General features: G+C 30.1%; 1 protein-coding gene across 5 annotated transcripts in view; it reads right to left on the bottom strand.

Moving 5' to 3' along the window:
* Window positions 1-21,089, bottom strand: part of LOC129972445 (low-density lipoprotein receptor-related protein 1-like) — a 199,773-nt gene extending 178,684 nt beyond the window's left edge. For all 5 annotated transcript variants that reach the window (XM_056086584.1, XM_056086586.1, XM_056086587.1 and 2 more), the window contains exon 1: window positions 20,854-21,089. In XM_056086584.1, coding sequence (XP_055942559.1) covers window positions 20,854-20,950 — 97 coding nt within the window. In that variant the 5' untranslated portion in view covers window positions 20,951-21,089. The remainder of the gene's footprint in view (window positions 1-20,853) is intronic.
* Between the last annotated feature and the right edge of the window lie 606 nt (window positions 21,090-21,695).

Consider the following 21,695-nt stretch of genomic DNA (forward strand, 5'->3'; position numbering starts at 1 on the left):
CCTTTTCCTTCTGGATACCCAGAACCGCATTTTTAAATAAGCAAAATAGGCAACAGACTAGAAACCCCACAACTATTAAAGATAGGATTTTTTTTTTTTTTTTTTTTTTTTTTTTTGCATTATTTTCAGAGTAATTAAATTTTGAGCTCTCATTTTATTTAGAAGAGCCCAGACGAACATATTCAAATTAAAATCATTCCAACTTAAAATCAAACTTAAATTAAAATGAAGCCCTGCATTTCATTAGAAAATCCATTTCAATTTCAGATTATAATTTATAACTTTTTTTTTTTTTTTTTTTTTTACACCAGCAGTAGTAATGGACAGATACTGACTATATCATTAATCGAACCCCTGACAAAGTTTAAAGACTGGGTTTAAAAAAATTTGCTTATAAAAAAAATTAATTTAAACAACATTGAAACTAAAATTCATTTTATACAAGACTTACTGAAACCCTGCATCTTGGATGTGATGCACAACTACACATTTCGCTATCTCAATTTGCAAAATATTTGTTATTTATAAAGCTGCCATTAAGAAGATTAAATTTATATTTTTTTAAAAAATTGATTTTGGAAAATGAGGAGGAAGCCACCGAAAACTGCATTGGACCCCTTCAGGACTTCATTCAGCCCTGAAGACTGCAGAAACACGATAAGCGTATCTCATGAATACATCAAACTATAAAATACTAAAAGAAAAATCCTCTTACACAGAAAAGAGTATATATTTCACATATTAGGTCAGCTTACATCGTAGACCGATATCCCAAACCGAGTCTAGTTATTTGGAATAACGGATTCTTTTATGGGATCTACATTCAAATTCCCCATTTCTGGAAAAAAAATTACATAAACGACAACGTAGATCCCATATAAGATTTCTACAGTCAACGTCCCTTTTCCTCAACTAATAAACCTCTAAGGCTATAAATAGTGTATCAGGGGACAGGATTTTTTACCCACTTCTGACAAAACACAGTTGACGTTGAAACATCAGAAACCAGGGCCCTGGGGCCAAAGAGGCGGGGAGTATAGTTGCCCCAGGCGCCAGTCTCATTGTAAGGGAACGCGCAGAAGATAAAACATTAGTATCTGCATAATTTTTTAAAACTCAAATATAATCAAAGAGCGACATAATTATAACATGTCCCAAGCGCAATTTACATTTGATAAGTTGCTGGTAACCACTGTGAACAAAACATTTACATTTTGCCCTGGGCATTACATATCTTTGTTTGCCGTAGCTAAGCGCAAATAGTTTAAAATTATACTAAAAGAAAAATAGTAGTTACCTTCCCGAATATTGAAGGCTTCATGCTTCACTGCTGTGATCAGACAAAGTGTTTTCAGTACTTAAAAAAATATCGATAATGATAATAATAAAAACCTATTATTAAGTTTATGTTTACAGAGCGCGCTAAGTTTATGTTAAAACGCATTATTAGAAAGAAAAAGTTTAAGTGAGAAACGTTCGTAAGACAGGTACTCATTTCAAATAATTTCTAAAACATCTAATTAATTTTAATTGTGAATAAATAATGCTTCTTTCTCTTTTTTTTTTTTTTTTTTTCTTTTAGAATTTAGAAATCGTTGCATTTTTTTTTTTTTTTTTTTTTGAAAACTTTTGATATATATTAGGAAAGAACTAAAATATGTAAATAAATAAACACACATTCTTGTGGCGCCTTAAAAAAAATTTTAATTTCAATACACAATTATATTTCAAACAGTAATCAAGAATATGGCTCAGGTTTTCAGTAGTTTTTCGAAAATCTATTAAGGTATCCGACTAGGTTGTAAAGATGCCTTTTTCAGAAAAATTTGATTTTTTTTAATGATCTAAAAATAAAGTCCAAACTTCGTAAATTCTAAAACAGAATTTGTTTTTAAAATATGTGAGATAGAACTATAGATACAGTGCTTTAAATTATAAACAACAAATAAAAATGAAATCGGAAACAGTGGTATTTTTAACCGAAAATGAATGATTTAATTAAGTTTTACCGTACAATTCTTCAAAATAATATTTGATGTGTTTAGATTAACTCGCTACCTACTCAGCCGTAGTTTGCTTATTTTTGGCAGCTCTGTTAAAAACGTGTGAAAACTACCTTTGTTTCCAGCACATTTGGATGACCTAATTTAGTACAGTATCCAAACACATTTTCTGAGGAACGAATAGGGATTGCAATACCGGACCAAAAGTTCAATACCGGTATTCGGTATTTTTAAAATCTTAATACCGGGATACCGGTTTTAATACCGGTATTAGAAATTTTAGAAAAAGAAAGAAAACACAGGTGTTTCTTTGTTTTATCTGCCAGTTTTGTTAGAGAGTGTAAATATCACAAAAAATAATTTCTTACTTATAAATTATAACAGTATATAATCACAAAAAAGTAAAGAAACATCTTATTTATTTAAATCACAAAAAAGTGTAAATATCACTATTCAGTCTGGGGTACTATTACAACTTTTTGAAATGTGATCTTAAAAAACATAATGCATCCATTGTACTGTCATTAAGCCTGAAAAGTAATTTTGTGTAAAAATTACCAGCTGTCGAAAGCGGTCTTTCGGCATCTACGCTAATTGGTGCTACTGTTAGCAATGCGCAATATACTTTTTCCAAGTATTTACCTCTAAATCCCTCATCTTCAAATAAATCGATTTCTCGTCGGATGGTTTCGGATATAGCTGATTTCTGTATTGTATTTCGGTTCGTTGAATTTTTTTTTTTATTTATCACTAATTCTAATTTTTGTTCAAGACACAATTCCTTTTCACTATCGACAGTAGTGACATCATAATCTTCGATAATTGAACCGAATTCTTCTGAATGTGGATAGGGTTACAGGTAAAAAATTTTAAGAAAATTTACTATAAACTTAATCAGATTTGAATTTGTTATTTTCTTTTCTTCTTTTTCATTTTCGTTTTTAAAATCATTATAATTATGTACATACCGTAAGACATTTTCTATTTCGGTATGCATTTCTTCTGTGCGATTTTTCAATGTAATATATAATTCTTCAGATAGTGATGTGTGCTGTTCTTTCAGTGACTGCAACATGAAATTTATTGTTGCATTAGCTGTTAATAAATTAGAATCTCTCCGACACAAAGCCACAATAGTCAGTTTTATTGGAAGTAGAGCTGATATAGTTCTGGATATTAAGTCGAATTCACTATCTGAAAAATTAATTTACAGGTTTAAGTCGATTATTGCTTTTTGGATTGGACTTCTCAGTTTCAAAAATCGTTCCATCATTAGGAGTAAACTATTCCAACGTGTTTTAGAATCTAATATTAACATATATTCTGTTTTATTTTAGTTAGTATATATTTTAGTAAAATATCCTTTTTATAGGGGAACGTTTAAATATCTTAAAAATTTTTCTAATTTGATAAATTAGAGGAAGCAATTTTTGATAGGTTAATATTTCATCCATTAGCAATATCTGATTCAACAATTACATTGTCATTATCTTCATTGTCAATATAACTCTCACTCTTACTCTTTTCAAAGTTGGAATCCGAAATTTCTATATCCACAGTAGTTGGATTCTTCTGTTCTTTATTTTTTTGGTATAATACATCTATTACTCCTAATTGAATTTCATGTGCATAGCACAACTGCTGATTTGCACCAATCAGCTTTCCAACTTTTTTCATAATTGTTGCTCCATCAGTCGTTATGGATACAATATCTTCTTTCAGGGATAATCCATGTTTCGCTAATTTATATTTAAGCAATTAATTAAGCCGTTAATTAGCTAATTAATTTCGCCCGTTATTGAAACATAAAAACAAAAACGTATACTATTTTGCTATGTTCGCGATACCTGAACATATAGTGGAGAAATTTTAAAAATTTCTAGTAAATACCGAAAAACCAGTATTTAAACTTGTGAATACCGGTATTACAAAATTGAACAAATGGCTCAAAATACCGGTATTCGGTATCTCGGTATACCGGTATATTGCAATCCCTAGGAACGAATATTTCCCTGTGATTGATTCACGGAAAACATGATAAATCAAAATCCATTCAATAAAATTTCTTGAAATTTGATATGCATGTATCCAAAACCTTTGTGGATGTGATAGACCGCGGATTTTAAGATAGCTTCACTTAAGACGTGTTTTACAGATACTTTTAATTACAAAACATAGACAAATTCTGACAAAAAAAAAATAACGCCATCTAAAAATGCTCATAAAATTTTTATTTATTAAAATATTTTTTATCTTGTGGTCTGTTACATTTTATGTAGTTTGTGCTATATATAAGTGAAATAAAAATGAAATATTTCCGTTATTTTTTTGACTTACTCTGTTTATTCAAACATTGAAAATTTTGCTAAATTTTCATTAAATAAACATGGGGGGTTTTTTTGTTGTTGTTTTTTCAAAAACTAAAGGCATTTAGTGTATTTTTTCCTTCTAATAGTGTTTCAGCTATTTGGTACAGTAAAAAAATGTTTATGCATCATTTTTAAAAAAATTCTCCTTAATTGTGTACTTATTTGGCATAATTAAAAAAGCTATTTCATATCTCATCGTTGATTTTCCTTAGAGATATGGCGCGCTTCCTTTTTCATCAATTTAACAGTTTTCCTCAACTCGAATCAATTAACAGCATTTTGATTTAAGAGGCGTTTTCACGACGGGCGATGAATAAACTTCGCACGCCTTGAAGAGGTTAATGATTCAAACTACTGGAATCTTCTCAGCGGGTTCTCGCAACCTTGGAGTTAATTCTATTGCATAACTTAGCCGATGAGTAATCGAGATAGAAAATAATTTTAGATTTCTTAGCTCGCATTTCTACCAAATCTTTTATGCCGAAATCATGCAAAAAAAAAAAAGAAGGAAAAAAAAAACCCGCCATAATCTTACCGCATTTGCAACAAAGACAAGCGGATGTTAAGATACTAAAAAGCATTTGAACACCGCATGTACGGTTTTCCATTGTTGTACTGTTTTTTTTTTTATAATGTCTGGTTGTCAAGTGCTCTACGCCAAATGCAACAAGAGGAAGGAAAGTTTCAAGAATTAAAAATGCGGAACACTTATGTCGTGTCACACTTCTGAAAAAAGTCAAGAAGTTCAATTTTTATTTTGTCGCCTTCTTTCCAATTAAATCGGAGTATACAGATGCTGTGACGTCACAAATCAAAGCCATTTGCAGTGGAATTTTTCTTTAAGGAGTTTTTGACATTCAGGAACGTTAACAAGCAAATATTTAAAATGGATTTGGATAGAAGAAATATTGGAATTGCTATTGACAAGAATAACCTTTCCAAAAAACTGAATTTCTTTATCCATATTTTTCACAATAATAAATTAATAATGAAGTCGATTCGCATTCACATAATAGCGCGCTCATTTCGCTTAGAGGCTCATTACGGATCCTGCAAGTGGAAAAAAAAATGACATCAGAGCGCACGACAAAACAGATGTTGGATGATTATGCGCAATTATGTTCGTCATGTTATTAGCATCACAAGAACTGCTTCTACCGCTTAAGTATATGCTCGGCAACTAAAGACTGAAAGTGCAGACTACTGGTTCATAAATCAAAGAGATAAATATGCATAGTTCATTTTTCGAAACCAAAATTGGAATTTGTAATAGGCTACCTAATCCGTAATAAATCAAAGAGATAAATATGCATAGTTCATTTTTCGAAACAAAAATTGGAATTTGTAATAGGCTACCTAATCCGTAATAAATCAAAGAGATAAATATGCATAGTTCATTTTTCGAAACAAAAATTGGAATTTGTAATAGGCTACCTAATCCGTAATAAATCAAAGAGATAAATATGCATAGTTCATTTTTCGAAACAAAAATTGGAATTTGTAATAGGCTACCTAATCCGTAATAAATCAAAGAGATAAATATGCATAGTTCATTTTTCGAAACAAAAATTGGAATTTGTAATAGGCTACCTAATCCGTAATAAATCAGAGATAAATATGCATAGTTCATTTTTCGAAACAAAAATTGGAATTTGTAATAGGCTACCTAATCCATAATAAATCAAAGATAAATATGCATAGTTCATTTTTCGAAACCAAAATTGGAATGTGTAATAGGCTACCTAATCCGTAATAAATCAAAGAGATAAATATGCATAGTTCATTTTTCGAAACAAAAATTGGAATGTGTAATAGGCTACCTAATCCGTAATAAATCAAAGAGATAAATATGCATAGTTCATTTTTCGAAACAAAAATTGGAATTTGTAATAGGCTACCTAATCCGTAATAAATCAAAGAGATAAATATGCATAGTTCATTTTTCGAAACAAAAATTGGAATTTGTAATAGGCTACCTAATCCGTAATAAAGCCCCACAACCACCCAACCACCCCCTTTTTTTTTCGATATTTTATATATATATCATTCAAATGTTAAACTTGAAAATTACAAATTGTTATTAGCCTACTTTTATTTTTTCATATACGAAGAATAAAAAAAGTAATATAATCGCCAAAAAATTCAACTAAATATTTAGACGAATTTCCGAATTTCAGACCTCCCCGAGTGCGAAAAATATTTTTTGGCGTTATATTTGTCTGTCAGCCTATGGCAAGGACCATTCAAAACATTTTGAGCTAGACAGTTGAAATTTGGTATATAAAATTATAATTGTATTTTTAGGTTTCTGTCAAATTTTGAGCAAAATCGATTCTGACGAAAAGTCTGTCTATCCAACTGTTCGAATATAGTTAACACGATAACTACAAAATGAAGAGAGTTAGATGGATGAAATTCAGTACACAGATTTAGCATCTATAGTGCAGATACTTACCAGATTTTGAACCAAATCCAATACGAGATTGAACATTTATCAGAAGCATGTAAACGCGGTTACTCAAAAACGCAATGGCTTAAATATACTAAATTTCGTAAGTGATTTTGAAACTACAACTGTAGCTCTGCGTCAAATGATGGTTAGAAAAAAACATGTCTAAAATAGAAATTTGAAAAACATTAACCACAAAAAAAACTCGACAGGGATCGCACGATCATTTCAAGCTTAAAGCTAATATTTCTTAACTATTTATACCAAAGGCATGCAAGTGCCTTACCCAAGGTCCACGATTTTTGGCCATGTGTGGGGCATAACACCTTTATTAAAGAGTATGCGAGAAAGTTTTAGAGAGACCACTCCCCTGGTTTCATTTATGTATCATCAGTTCACGAACCATTTTGAAAGTCTTGATGATCACAAATCCCCAAAGTCGCCTTTGGCATATGAATATCGTCCACATTTTGGTAAGTCACCTAATGACTCTCAAAGTAGCCTCAAAATATACTGTTCTAATCAATCTAGAATAGCATTACGAACGAGAGAATAGTATATTTCACAAATCACAGTTACTTCAGGTACAAAACAATTTATCGCACGACAGCAGTTAAATCTGCAAGCTCGTCCTTAGGTTACGGTTACGCGATTGAAAAACCTACTCCAATTATTTCAACAATTATTTCCCAGTTTTTGTTAAACATTTGCTGATTTCACTAAGATAGAAATGATGTCATACAATTAAGAAATTAAAACCATTTGTAAATCACATTAAGTAGTTGTTATTTTGCTGGAGAACCATTTTCGTTTTGGAAAATTCTCGATTTAAATTGATAAGCAGCTTCAAAGTTTTTCTTGTAGTAATGATGAACAGCTGGAATCAATATTCAAAATGCCTTTGAGTACATAGGAGAAAAAAAATGAGGGAATGGTATGTATATGTTCCTACATAGTTAGCATACATATAACCTACATAGTTAACATATATAACCTACATAGTTAACTACATAGGGGCTACATAGTTAACAGCTTATCTCTAATTAATCATTCAACAAATCAGGATTTGGTCCTATCCCCTCCCTTCCCATTCCTTAATATTTTCCTGTTGATAAATTTCGGTGTCAATTTTAAATTTTTCTAATCTAATATTCAAAAAATGTAAATAATTTCTGCTAATAACATATTTTCTTTATTTCTTTTGTTAACAGTCAATTATTCGCATAAAAGTAACTGTTTTTCAGAAAGGAAATAACATATTCCAGCGTACCATTTTAAATCGGCATTCCTAGGAATGAAACAGATTAAATTTTGATCATTTAATACTTTAAAAATACAAAAAAAAATTCAACAATTGACAGTTGTGTCATTTCAAAATTGTGGTTTCGCTTATAAATAGATTTCAGAAATGATGGCAATTCCCGTTCCTCAGTTGATGAGGCTACTGTTTGGGGGCCCCCTTTCTATCTCAAGATCTAGGAAAACAAGAGATTAAAGTAGAAGGCGTCTACTCTCTGAAAAAGCATATTTTTACACCCTTCGCTTCTCTTTATTCAGCTGCAAAAGGTCTCAACTGTCAACTCGCCACGATTTTTAATCAAAAGAAAAAGAGAACCTTGTCACCTCCCGGGGACCCCACACGTAGGAATCCAGGAGAAAATGTGACGGATTCATCCATTCAGAGATGCCTAAAGTTATTTGGGTGCTCTCATAATTGAAACATATTAAATGAATGCGCCATTCAGAGGCACCTCAAGTTATTTAGGTTACTCACTAAAGTGAAACATTTTAATTAAGAGATGAAGCCTTTAAACAGCTGAAAATTAAATAGGAGTTCAATGCATATATTTCTGAATTTTTTTTGTACAGTAGAACCTAGTTAATTCAAAACCAAGTTTCAGATGGAATACCGCAAAAGTAATACACCAATTTTTCAATTAAAATTGCAATAAAAATGCAATTTCAACACAAAGTATTATATAATTAATAAATAGTAATAAATGAACTAATATAATTATGAAAGAAAATTTTAAATAATGATTTCAATAAAGTAATTTTAATAAACTTCATAAAATATTCCGATTACAAACTCATACCACAAAATTTTAAAATAAGAAGTAAAATTCAAATCTAACACTTTTCACTGCTAAAAAAAATGAGGGAAATTATTTATTATTTTTTAATTGTAGTACAGAAATTAAATCTTGGAGCGAATTAAGAACTTTCCATATCTTATGTTTGCAATTACGATAATTGCTAGCATATGAGATGGACGTATTTAATTGACTAATTAATAATTAACTAAATAAGTCAGAAATAAAAACATTTTTTAGAATATCCAGTTTTTACTTTGAATAAGCGAAAATAAATTCAAATTATGGACGATATATTAACATTATAGAAACAGAAAATTCAAAGAACTAGAGAAAAAAATGAATTACCACCTCATTCGAATTAAAATCGTTTAAATTATCCAAGTTCCACTTTCTTTAATCTCATAATTTATAAAGCATTCTTATACTAAAAACGGAGCTATCCTTTTGGAGTTCCAGTTCGAAACTATGTAATACTTTACCTAATAATAATAATTTTCAACTGTCCTTTTAATGAAATTAGAACTGTCTATTCAAAATAAAAGTAAATCCAAAATTATTTAGGAGACCAAACGGGGTTAATAAAAGCTAATTAAAATACTGATGAAATCAAGAACTTTAAAAATTAAATACTCTAATTTGGAATATTATCAGAGTTCAGTTAGCATCTACAGCTTAGTTTTTCTTACGGAAAACAGATGGAAGAATTTTGACAGTATATAATCGTTAAAATTCATCAATAAGCAGAAAAGAGTTACTGCAACCTTTAAAATTCGTCTTAAGAATATATAACTTCTTGAAAACCCTAACTCTTTGAGCAAAATAGCTTTTTTGTAATTTTAATCTGACAATAAAAAATCAGAGGAAGTGTTCTCCTCAAACTCTCTCACACTCCCTAATAACGGTGTTATCCCCTTCCTCTCCCACAAAAATTGTGGACCTTGAGCAAGGCTGAACTGAAAAATCTTCACAGAAAAAATTTTAGCCATAAATGCTGGCGCCCCGTACATCAAAGATTCGTGTTTCCTAACATAGAGATGAAAACCAACTACATAATTTATATTCTTGCTTATCAAATGATTAAATCCCTCCAGGGGACACCTCGAAATGAGGATGAGAAGTTTCCTGCATGGTGGTTGGTTCTCGCCACCCAGTAGGGTACACGAAAGGGTTGGAGTCTGGCTTCTACCATCGATGATGGGACGTACTTCCTTACAAAAGGGTTGTACCGTGGCCGGTGGCAGTTCCTGCCAGTATTGTTGTTGCGGCTGTCTGATCATTCAGTTATCCAGGCGGGGCGGAGAGTCAGTGATATGATATGACTTATCAATTGATTAATCCGAAACGTTGGTTGGTTTTCGCTACCTTAGTGGATACAGAAAAGGTGTAGGGTCAGGTACCTCCTACCGATGATGGGAAGTACCTTTTACGGGAAGGGTTGTACCGTGGCCGGTGATGGCTCTTAGGACTCAAACTTCGTTCCCATCACTGTTGTCGCAGCTTCCGATCATTCAGATTTTTCCATGTGCCTTCGGGTGAGTTGGAGTTATCAGCTATAATTAACAATCGATTGAACCCAAAATTTGAGACAGAACAACAATTTTAATAACTGGATCACACACCAAATTTAATCAATCCAAATCATTGCGTTATGAGTAATCGCGTTTAAATGTATACGAAAGTAACAATAGACAGGCAGTCAGCTGTTGGAAAAAATCCGTTTCAAAATTTGATTAAAGTATAACTTTAATCAATCAATCTTTTTTAATCAGTTTTAAATGTTAAAACTGTGTAAAAAATTTTTATTCTGCTTTATTTTTATTTTCATTTTTCTGTTTAATAGCTATCATGTTCACATGCACTCGGATAGACAAACTAGCTGGTTATATACCAAATTTCACCCATCAAACTGAAAGTGTTTTTGATTTGTGATCATAGACAGACAAAACAAGCAAGTTTAACAAAAAGAAGAAGAAAATGACACAGTCTACGTGATTTGATCAATATCGATTCTTATACCCGATTTTATCGTTCCAAAAAAAAAAATCAAAATTTAGGCACGATAAAATTCGTTGGTTATAATTCTTTACTATGGTAGCAATTAGTACGCAGAATAGAAGAAGAAAAAAATTTAAAACTGTTTAAAATATGGCAGCATAATAATGTTTGATTGATTGATTCGTCTATCGTCTGTCTTGATGACACCAGCCGTTCCATTCTGATTGATTTGTACATTACGAAGTTTACCGAGAGAATGGCAGACAAAACAAATTATCAAGTTTAAAAAACATGTTTACATTTTCTTAAATTTTTAAAATTCTTTGTTCAGTAATATTTTCTTGACTTCCAAAAAATTTTTCTTCCTCTTAAAATTATTTTTTAATTACTTTTAATTATAGCCATGATAACACGGAGGGAAAAAAATGTATAAAAAAATCGCCGCAGCTCAAAAGTAAATAAACGCAGTAATTAAAACAATGAAAAGTATTGTTGAAAATATACTTAAAAATAATTTCAACATTTTCCTGAAATTAAGAGACGGAAAAAATTGCTATGAACGGGAAAATACTTTTTTTAAATTAAAAAGTGATATAAAAAATGGTTTTTGACTAATAATATTTTTCAAGATCACCTAGATAAACTGATAGCATCTAGATAAATTTTTAATTAAAAAGTCTAATTAAAATTATGAAAACTCCTTTCTTAATAAGTTCCTACTTCCCAAAAAGATTAATTTTGGTTAGTTATAGTTCCAACAATTAAATCAAAATTAACATTTTAAATGCAGAATGTTTTGGATATTTTTACAGTAATTTACATACATCATCTAGCCTTTAATTTAAAAAAAAAATTATACAATATTTATATGAAAAAAAAAGGAATGAATAATTTAAATTTCCAACAAAAAAAAAACACGTGTATTTCTTAAATAGTTTACAAATTTCAAATGTTCTGCATGGTCAAGTCGTTTTACCAGTTTGATTCCTAGGATAAATAATACCAAGAGCAAAGTATCGTTTTTAATTCTATATTCATATTTGGTTTTAAAAAGTGAAATAAACGAGCTAATATTTTGTCCTCGTTCGCTTGAGGCATCTGTCCCAATCGTTAGGCTACTGACCTTAACAGTCTGCTTGCTCTTGGAAAAATGAAAGCAGTCACGGACATTCGCCGTCCAATCGCATCGTCTCAGGCCCGGCGTTGCATTAAAATTTTGTAGCTGAGTTTCTTCGTATGCATGAGAACCATACAAGCAACGATATATTCAAAAATTTGTTTCTTTCAGCATCATTCGAAGATCAGGTGTCGTCCTTATCATCTGACTATAATTCAAAATGACGATGTTCATCTCAAAACAATCTTCGTATAATTTCTAAAGAGATGAAAATAAAATTAAATTACTGGTGATTATAAATGAATATCCCAACTGTAAATGTTGTTCATCAGAAATCAAAAATAACAGCTAAAAGCCTAAATTCAACAGAGTTATAAGTGTCCAATGAGCACCCCTCAGGAAATACGGAGTATCAAGGCAATACGATAATTCGCCCCACAAATTTTTCAGCATGCCTGGTGTTGCGGTTTGAAAGAATGCAGATGTGCGTGTATAGCGATATTTAATTTTTTTTTTTCAAGGGCTGCATCAAATAGCAGGTGTTTGTGGCCCCGCTACCAAATGATGCTGACAAACTTAAGAAATGCATATCTGCAGGCTTTCAAAGAGTCACATCAGAGATTGTGAAAAAGTATGGGATGAGCTACCGTGTCGCCTTGAAATCGTTCGTATTTTTAGAAGGGCCTAGAACAAACACTTATAACTGTGTTAAATTTAAATTTTCAACTATTATTTGCAATTTCTGATGAACAACAAAGTTATACTTTATTTTGCTTTCTTTTAATAGCTCTGCAAAGTTGGGATGTTCATTTATAAGCACCCTGCGCATAGGAGAAAAGAAATTACTTCTTCCAGCATTAGATGATATTAAGAGGCTCAGAAAACAGACTGGGATTCTTAGGATAGCATATTCCTCCAGCATTTATGATGGCTCTATTCAGGTAGTTCAAAGCTTAACATCATTGGAAAAGGTACGGTGGTGTTGACAACGAAATAAAAGAAATTGATCACCAATGGGGTGAGAACGGTAGATGGCGACTAGGCATAGCATATTATACAACCATCTGGTTACACTTGATTTTAATATCATGAGTAGGGATTCCAATACCGATATACCGAATACCGGTATTTTGAGCCATTTGTACAATTTTGTAATACCGGTATTCACAAGTTTAAATACCGATTTTTCGATATTTACAAGAAATTTTTTAAATTGTCTCCATTTTATGGTCAGGGATCGCCAACATAGCAAAATAGTATACTTTTTTGTTTTTATGTCACCTTAACGGACGAAATTAATTAGAATGTGAATACAAAGTTGCAACGTACAATCAAGAGAAGTGATAAAATACTATTTGACAACGGATCGTAAAACCCTCCGCGCTTTTGCGCATGCGTTAGGATGGGTTTAATTTCACAAAATAGGGGTGAGAGGAAAGATGAAAGGAGATGTTTAGGAGGAGATTCTAAAACACGTTGGAACAGTTTACTCCTAATGATGGAACGATTTTTGAAACTGAGAAATCCAATCCAAAAAGCAATAATCGACTTCAACCTGCAAATTAATTTTTCAGATAGTGAATTCGACTTAATATCCAGAACTCTTTGTTATAACTTAATATTAAAACTGGATGTTGAGGCATTATGTCGGAGCGATTCTAATTTATTAACAGCTAATGCAACAATAAATTTCATGTCACTGAAAGAACAGCACACATCACTATCTGAAGAATTATATATTATAGTGAAAATTCGGACAGAAGAAAGGCATACCGAAATAGAAAATGTCTTACGGCATTTACATAAGTATAATGATTTTAAAAATGAAAATGATAAAGAAGAAAAAAGATTAACCAATTCAAACCAGATCAAGTTTATAGTAAATTTTCTTAAAATTTTTTTACCCACAAACCTATCCACATTCAGAAGAATTCGGTTCAGTTATCGGAGATAATTATGACACTAATGTGAAAGAAATTGTCTCTTGAACAAAAATTAGAATTAGCGATAAAAAAAATTCAACAAACCAAAGTCCAATATAGAAATCAGCTATATCCAAAACCATCCGACGGGAAATCGATTTATTTGAAGATAAGGGATTTAGAAGTAAAAATTTGGAAAAAGTATATTGCAAATTGCTAACAGTACCACCAACTAGCGTAGATACCGAAAGAGTGTTTTCGACAGCTGATTTTTGCACAAAATTACATTCCAGGCTTAATGACAGTACAATTGATGCATTATGTTTTTTAAGATCACATTTCAAAAATTTGCAATAATACCACAGACTGAATAGTGATGTTAACACTTTTTTTGTGATTTAAATAAATAAGATGTTCCTTTACTTTTTTGTGATTCTTTATATACTGTTATAATTTATGAGTTACAACTTATTTTTTGCGATATTTACATTTTCTAATAAAGCTGGCAAAAAAAAACAAAGAAACACCTACGTTTTCTTCTCTTTTTCTAAAATTTCTAATATCGGTATTAAAACCGGTATCTCGTTATTAAGATCTAAAAAATACCGAATACCGGTATTGAACTTTTGGTCCGATATTGCAATCCCTAATCATGAGGTATTCGATTTCGGGAAATATTCCTCAATAAATGTACCATCTCTTCGTATGAAAATTGCGGGCAGGGCCTGGATTCCCATGAGAACCCAAGATTTATTTTGCTATCAAATTGGTAATCATTCAAAGCAAAGGAGTGTCAAAAAGAAAAGACCTCAAACTTCCGATTTTCGAGGATACTGATACATTACGGCGTGTTTTGTGCTTCACACACAATATAAGGAAGAAAACCCGGTATGTATATCAACCCTCTTTTTGGTCGAGTGAAATCAAAATTAAGAATAGTACACGGCTTGATACACCAAATTACATCCATTTAAATCATTTTATTTCTGAATTTTAACGTCCTATTCACTCAAATTTGGTTTAATTTAGTTTTTAGTTTAGTTATATTAACGCCGCGTAGTAAAGCAACACTAGAGCTATTTTGGGACGGACCTCGCCATTTTGAACAGCGGTCAGATGACGAGAACGACACCCGAGCTGGCACCCTCTCTCTACATCACACCACACCAGCAGGAGGACGTTTGGTCCGGATGGATTTAAAGTGCACCAGACTCGCTTACACGACGGTTCTTCGGTGGAATCGGGTCGCGAACCTGAAACCCGCCGGTTCCGAAGCCGAGACCTTACCACCAGGCCACCGCGGCCTCACACAAATTTAGAGTAGAATTAAAATCAAACACCAATCGACTCGTAGCCAAGGTATATTCCAAAATCTGATCCAAATCTGCAATTTTGGCGATAAAACTGTACCCCAAATTTTGAATGAAAACTGTATTTATCTTATCGTAGATGCTTTAAAAAAAATTGTGTGCTCATTCGCATGAATAGCTTCTTTCAAACAAATTTTGTCTAATGTTTGACAAATAACAAGATTTTAGAGTAAAGATGACATACCAGATGAGTTTTTAAACTATCGGGCTCATACAAAGAGACAACTAAATCGATATAAATCCAAACATAAGTTCTTCGGACTCGGAGACATCTAAAGTATGGAGATCCAACAAAATCTCAAGATCGAGTTCTTCGGACTCGGAGACATCTAAAGTATGGAGATCCAACAAAATCTCAAGATCGAGTTCTTCGGACTCGGAGACATCTAAAGTATGGAGATCCAACAAAATCTCAAGATCGATTTATTTGATGAATACAATGTTATCTTTCATATAGACAAAGAAAAACCGGAGAAATGTCTTGTTTTTGCAGCGTCCTCAGATTTAGGAACTCGGAGTTCTGATATCTCTATTCCTCGACATGTTTATTAAAACATTTCTTACATGGCCCCCCATAACCAACGACCAGTGGGACTAAGTTTCATCAGAATTAATAATATACATTCACGCTGAAAATTTTATTCAGAAATTGAGAAGAAAAAAACTATCAAGATATGAAAACTTCTTTCCTAAGAGAAGCACACACACACACACAAAAGGGAACACAGCAACAGCTTTATTCGACAGCTTTATGAGCACGATCAAAAGAGTCCCCTCTCCCACCGAGATTTCATAACGATTCGGAATTTATTTGGAAGACACAGTTTTCAGTGACAACTCAAACATTTCGAAATATTTTTCAATGCCATCCCTCAATATGTTCCTTGTTCCAGTTTCATTTGTAATTAAAAATGAATAAAATAAAAATAAAGGAGATTTGAACTCCTACTTCGAAACTTAACTAGTTACTTTTAACTTAAACAGCGATAACATGCATACAAAAATGTATTTAATACCGTCACAAAACGTGTGGTTGGAAACGCAAATACAAAAATGATAAAGTATTGTTATGGAATACATTTCAACATTAAATTAAAACCAGAAAAATAAAATCAGAATTACTAAAACGCTTGTTTGTTTTTTTTTCTCTTGAATTTTTACTTTAAATTAATGTAAAAATGACTTTTGTACAATAAAATATTCCGAAGTTAATGCAGAATAACTTTATCATTTTTATTCACTTTTTACTAAAAATTCTGACACAAATTTCGAAAAATCCATCGCTTGTTATTACCACACTACAAACCAAATTTGGTAGCTCTAGGTCTGGTTTTTTTTATAGCATTTCGAACAATTTCTTAATCATGCATGTTATAATTAATGGATAGTGCAGCTTTAGAATTGTTTTAAAATGCATTTTATATGTTGCATTCCGAAGAAATTATGCCTTTGCCAATGTGTGTATTGACAAAAACACAAAACATTATTTTGGCTATATGGCACTTCATGGGCTAAGGAAAAAAGCTGCAATCACCCTTCTGAGATAATCAAGGGGAGAAATCAAATTACTCAATTATCTACTTATTTCTCAACAAACTGATACAAACATTTGTTATATATATATAAGCAAATATATATAAACAAACATATTGTTATAAGCAAACATATTGTTATATATATATATATTATATATAAACATTTATTATATATATATAAGCAAAAAAATATTAACTATGTTACCTACATTATTGAATGTCAATAAAAATATAAAGATTACGGTATTCACTTGAAAACAATTTCTAAAATATGTGCAAAAGAAAGAGAAAAAAAATTCAACCTTGAACTCAATTCAAAATTTTTATTGAGAATTAAAATATCACAGCTGCAAATATACTGCAACTTTTACTCTGAATCAATCTGCAGAATCCACAGAAGAAAAATATGTACAATTTAAATAAAGAAAAATAAAGATGGCTTTTCAACAGACTGTGTCAATCTGCAACTATAGTAGTAAGTTATGCAAAAAACAAAGATAAAATAGAGACTCAAAGAAAAAAATTGAAAATGCATGTACAACAGTTTCAAATGGGAGTTCAACTAAGCATATTTAAGAAACAGTTAACAATAACAATTATGTAACTTCAATTATCAACTCTTGTATCATTTTTAGAGCCTTTAGTAGCCAGTGTTAAACTGAAAATGCATGAAAAACAATCTCAATGGGTATTCTGACTAGAGATACTTTACCCATGCAGGCCATTATATTAATTCATTCACCAACATTTATCCAACAGCGGAATCCCCTTTAAAACAATGGCATCTGAATGCATAAAGAATAACTTCTTACAATCCAGTCATTGTTGGAATAACTTTATATATTCTAAACAGTTGAAAGATTAATAAATATCTAAAACTAATATCATTACTTTGAGCTCCTCTTGTACTAAATAATTATAATTGTTTTATTTTTTTAAATTTATTTTTATTTATTTTTTTTACCAAATGTATACTAAAGAAAGCAGCAACTCAATCAAACAATGAATTCAACAATATGAACTGCCTTAATTCAAATCTCCACATACACACAATTTTTTACCCTTAATCTGAAAGCAGATTCTTAGAATGGAGGTTGTGATATTATCTGATTTGAGCATACTTAGATAAATTTCTCAGAACAAGAAACTATGAAACTTTCCAAGCATATAATTAACTCCTAAAAAAAAAAAAATGCATTGATCTCTTTGCTAGAATACTCTTTCAGCATTAAACATTTTTCACATTTTTTTTAACCACAAAAACAATGTGAGATATATTTTGTTTCAGTAGATTCAGAGATATGGCAATTGGGTAGAAACAATAATTAATGACACAAACCATGACAGCCCAAAATGCTAATGCACAGAAAACTTTGAAGCACAACACTATCAGTGAGTGGGTAAGTTTTTCATGTATCACAGAATACATGAAGAGCTTTATGATTAAATGATTGTTCAATTTCTTGATGTTTTATTATGCAGAATATTGGTATCTGCTGTCTAACTGTTCAGACATATCAATTATTTTTTAATAATTTACAATCACATTCAAGACTATGTAACTGGCATAATGATATAGCATATTCTCATTCATAATGATATAGCATATATCTCATTCCCCCAATTTGAATACTCACTAACAACAATACTAAACTTCATTCCAAATATTTCTCATTATCATATATTTGATCCATTACATCATCAGCATTAAATCCTTCCATTTACTACATATATCCATCATCACTTTAAAACCAGTATATCTTCACCTAATTTTGAAAAGTCGTTTAAGACCACGTCTCTTTAACTTTGAACTGAGTTTCATTCCAATAGACAAGTTTCAAGTCCTATTTATAATTTTTTTTATCTATTTTACTTCAAACTGTATGTAAAACATGAAAATTAAAATTTAAATACAATTATGTAAATAAATAACATGAACTCTATAGTACATACAGCAAACAAAAATTAAATCTGAAATTATGTTGCATCTACTTTTCGTGATTGTAAATGTGAAAGGACATAGATGTAAACAAAGAGAAAGCATGGAAATTATTATGTATTTAAATTGTATAAATGTAAAATAGACAGATTGAAATAGAAAATTCAAATGATCACAGAAGTATTTTATCGTAAATAGACAGTAAAAGTGCAAATCATAACTTATTGTATATCACCTATTTGCACATAAATATATTATGTAAATATTCACAATGAGAACCCAGCTAATATAATGCTGACTCATTGGATAGTCTTAATACAAAAAATACATCTAAATTTCGTCATTTACTTTAAGAGGCTATTAAAATTTTCAAGATTAAATTGGTTTAATTAAAGCTTTCATAATATGATATGTAATAACATTGATTCTGTTACAAAACATAGGATTTAAACTTTAATGCAACAGAATTTATGCTAAAAGTGACAGAATTACTGTAAGACTAATAACTAATAAACTAAATCAATAAATATAGCATTTTAAAATATGTTTAATTTGTACAGCATAAACTATAGAGAAAGAAATGTATTATATAATTATCAAATCTTCATGCATGCATTCCCCTCTTTCATTTCAAAATTAATATTCTGATATATCTGAATAATAATTACAGAAAAAAATCCAAGAAAATTTTTCAAGAAAAAAATCAATTGTATTATTTCAACAAATGATTGAATTTATCCTATCTAAATTCGCAGCATTACATAAAAATGAAGAATTTTAAAAATTAAGCAGTAAATAAGACTAAAATACATTCAAAACTGCATGATAAAAAATAATTAATGCATTACATATATATAAAATAACACTTTTATTATTAATGTTTTAGAAAAAAGAAAATACTAAATACTACTAAAAAATACTACTAAAATTAATACTACTAAATACTACTAAATTCACTACTAAATACTACTAAATTTAAGAATACTACTCAATTTATACTACTAAATACTACTAAATTTAAGAATACTACTAAATTTATACTACTAAATTTAAGAATACTACTAAATTTATACTACTAAATACTACTAAATTTAAGAATACTACTAAATTTATACTACTAAATACTACTAAATTTAAGAATACTACTAATTTAAGAATAGGCGATAGGTTTAAAAACCTAAGAAGATAGTTTTTGCACAGTATTTTAAGAAAAGGGGGAAAAAAATCTAAGAATCAGAAAGAAGAAAAAAAACTTATTTAATTATGAAAAATGAAATCTTTAGAAATTTCTAAAAAGATGGGAAGATAGCTTTTATATTATATACCTTTTAATCATCTTTCTTATAAAATTTCTACGAATGAATTTCTGACAGATTCCAAACAGCAAATACTTTAAATATCCATACAAAACAATAATACTATGTACATGCAAGTTAATGTAATATATTAATAGATGAAAAAAAATTCACAATTTAAATAAATCAAATGACAAATTCTTTGCTTTTATGCATTTACTAAATACTCAAAATTTTATTTCATTTTTTTGCTTTATTTTTTTTATAAAATTTCAATTTTATAATGTCTATGTAATAGCATTAATTTTTACAATTCAAAAGTGAAAATTTTTATAGAAATTCTCTCTTCATTCAAAATTGATTTAAAAAGCAATTACAGATTATTTATATATAAAAGCAAAAAATTTAATCAAGTCAAATTTTTTAAATTATTTTATACCGTTTAAAAAAACAAAAAGAGGATAAAATTAAAGTATTTAAAAAATTAAATATATATTATAATATTTAACAAAATTATTAGGATTCAAAAGAAGAAATATAATTTATTGAAGTAATACAATAATGTTTGGGTGCATTTCAAATGACATTTTGAAACGCATACTATTAATACCATGAACTTCGCAATTTAATTATAAACGCATAATAAAAAAAGTAATACGCATAAATCTTCAAATAATCCAAACAAAATAAGTCAATCTAAGAGATGTAGGAATTTCACACTGACTAATTTAAAAATATGTTTCGAGAAAATAATCATAATTACCTTCTACATTTGGTAGTAACTGAAGCAATATAATCCAAAAACAACAGTTAATGAAAAACTTCATAGAGTTCTGTTTTAGAGACATCACTTTATACATATTTTAATAAACGGAAAATGTATATTGAGCCATAGATAAGAGATTAATACTTTCGATTAAACGATATAATTTCGTTCAATTACCGCCGAACTGAAATACAAGCGGTACATTTTATAAACAAATCCGTCAAACATAAACAATCCAGATCTCATTGCAATTTAATGTTGATAACTCTTGAACCCATGCATTTTATTAATCCCCAGCGCCACCTATGAAACTTATCCGAAATTAAATAAAGGATAACCAAAATTAATTTGATTGTTTATCTTGTTGATTTTACAGGTTAAAAAACTTAATCTACACTTAGATTTCCCTTCCTCAACAATTTTAAAAGTTTTCTGAATGTTCTTCTATAAAAGCATAAATAGAACTTTTGTAAACTCTCAATTCTAATTTAAAATAGACGCTTAAATAGCATAGTGAATAGAGTACTCAAAGCATTAGAGCTTATGCTCACGTGATTCATGTCAATCAGCAATCAGTTTGGTTTAGAAAAGTTACGAGTATTTTGCTAGACAAGGAAAATCAAGGCAATTATGTTTGTCAAGCGATTGTAACGTCACATAAATGGATCATCGCATTTATGAAGAAAACAAATAACTGGTTTTCATTGTTAAGTCATTTTTTTATTCTTTTTTTCAGATCATCAAATAATATCTTCCAGAATGTGTGTGTATGTGTGTGTGTGTGTGTGTGTGTGTGTGTGTGTGTGTGTGTGTGTGTGTGTCACCTCTTGCAAGAACAG

The sequence above is a fragment of the Argiope bruennichi genome, chromosome 6 (assembly GCF_947563725.1).
Source record: "Argiope bruennichi chromosome 6, qqArgBrue1.1, whole genome shotgun sequence".
Lineage (NCBI taxonomy): Eukaryota > Metazoa > Arthropoda > Arachnida > Araneae > Araneidae > Argiope > Argiope bruennichi.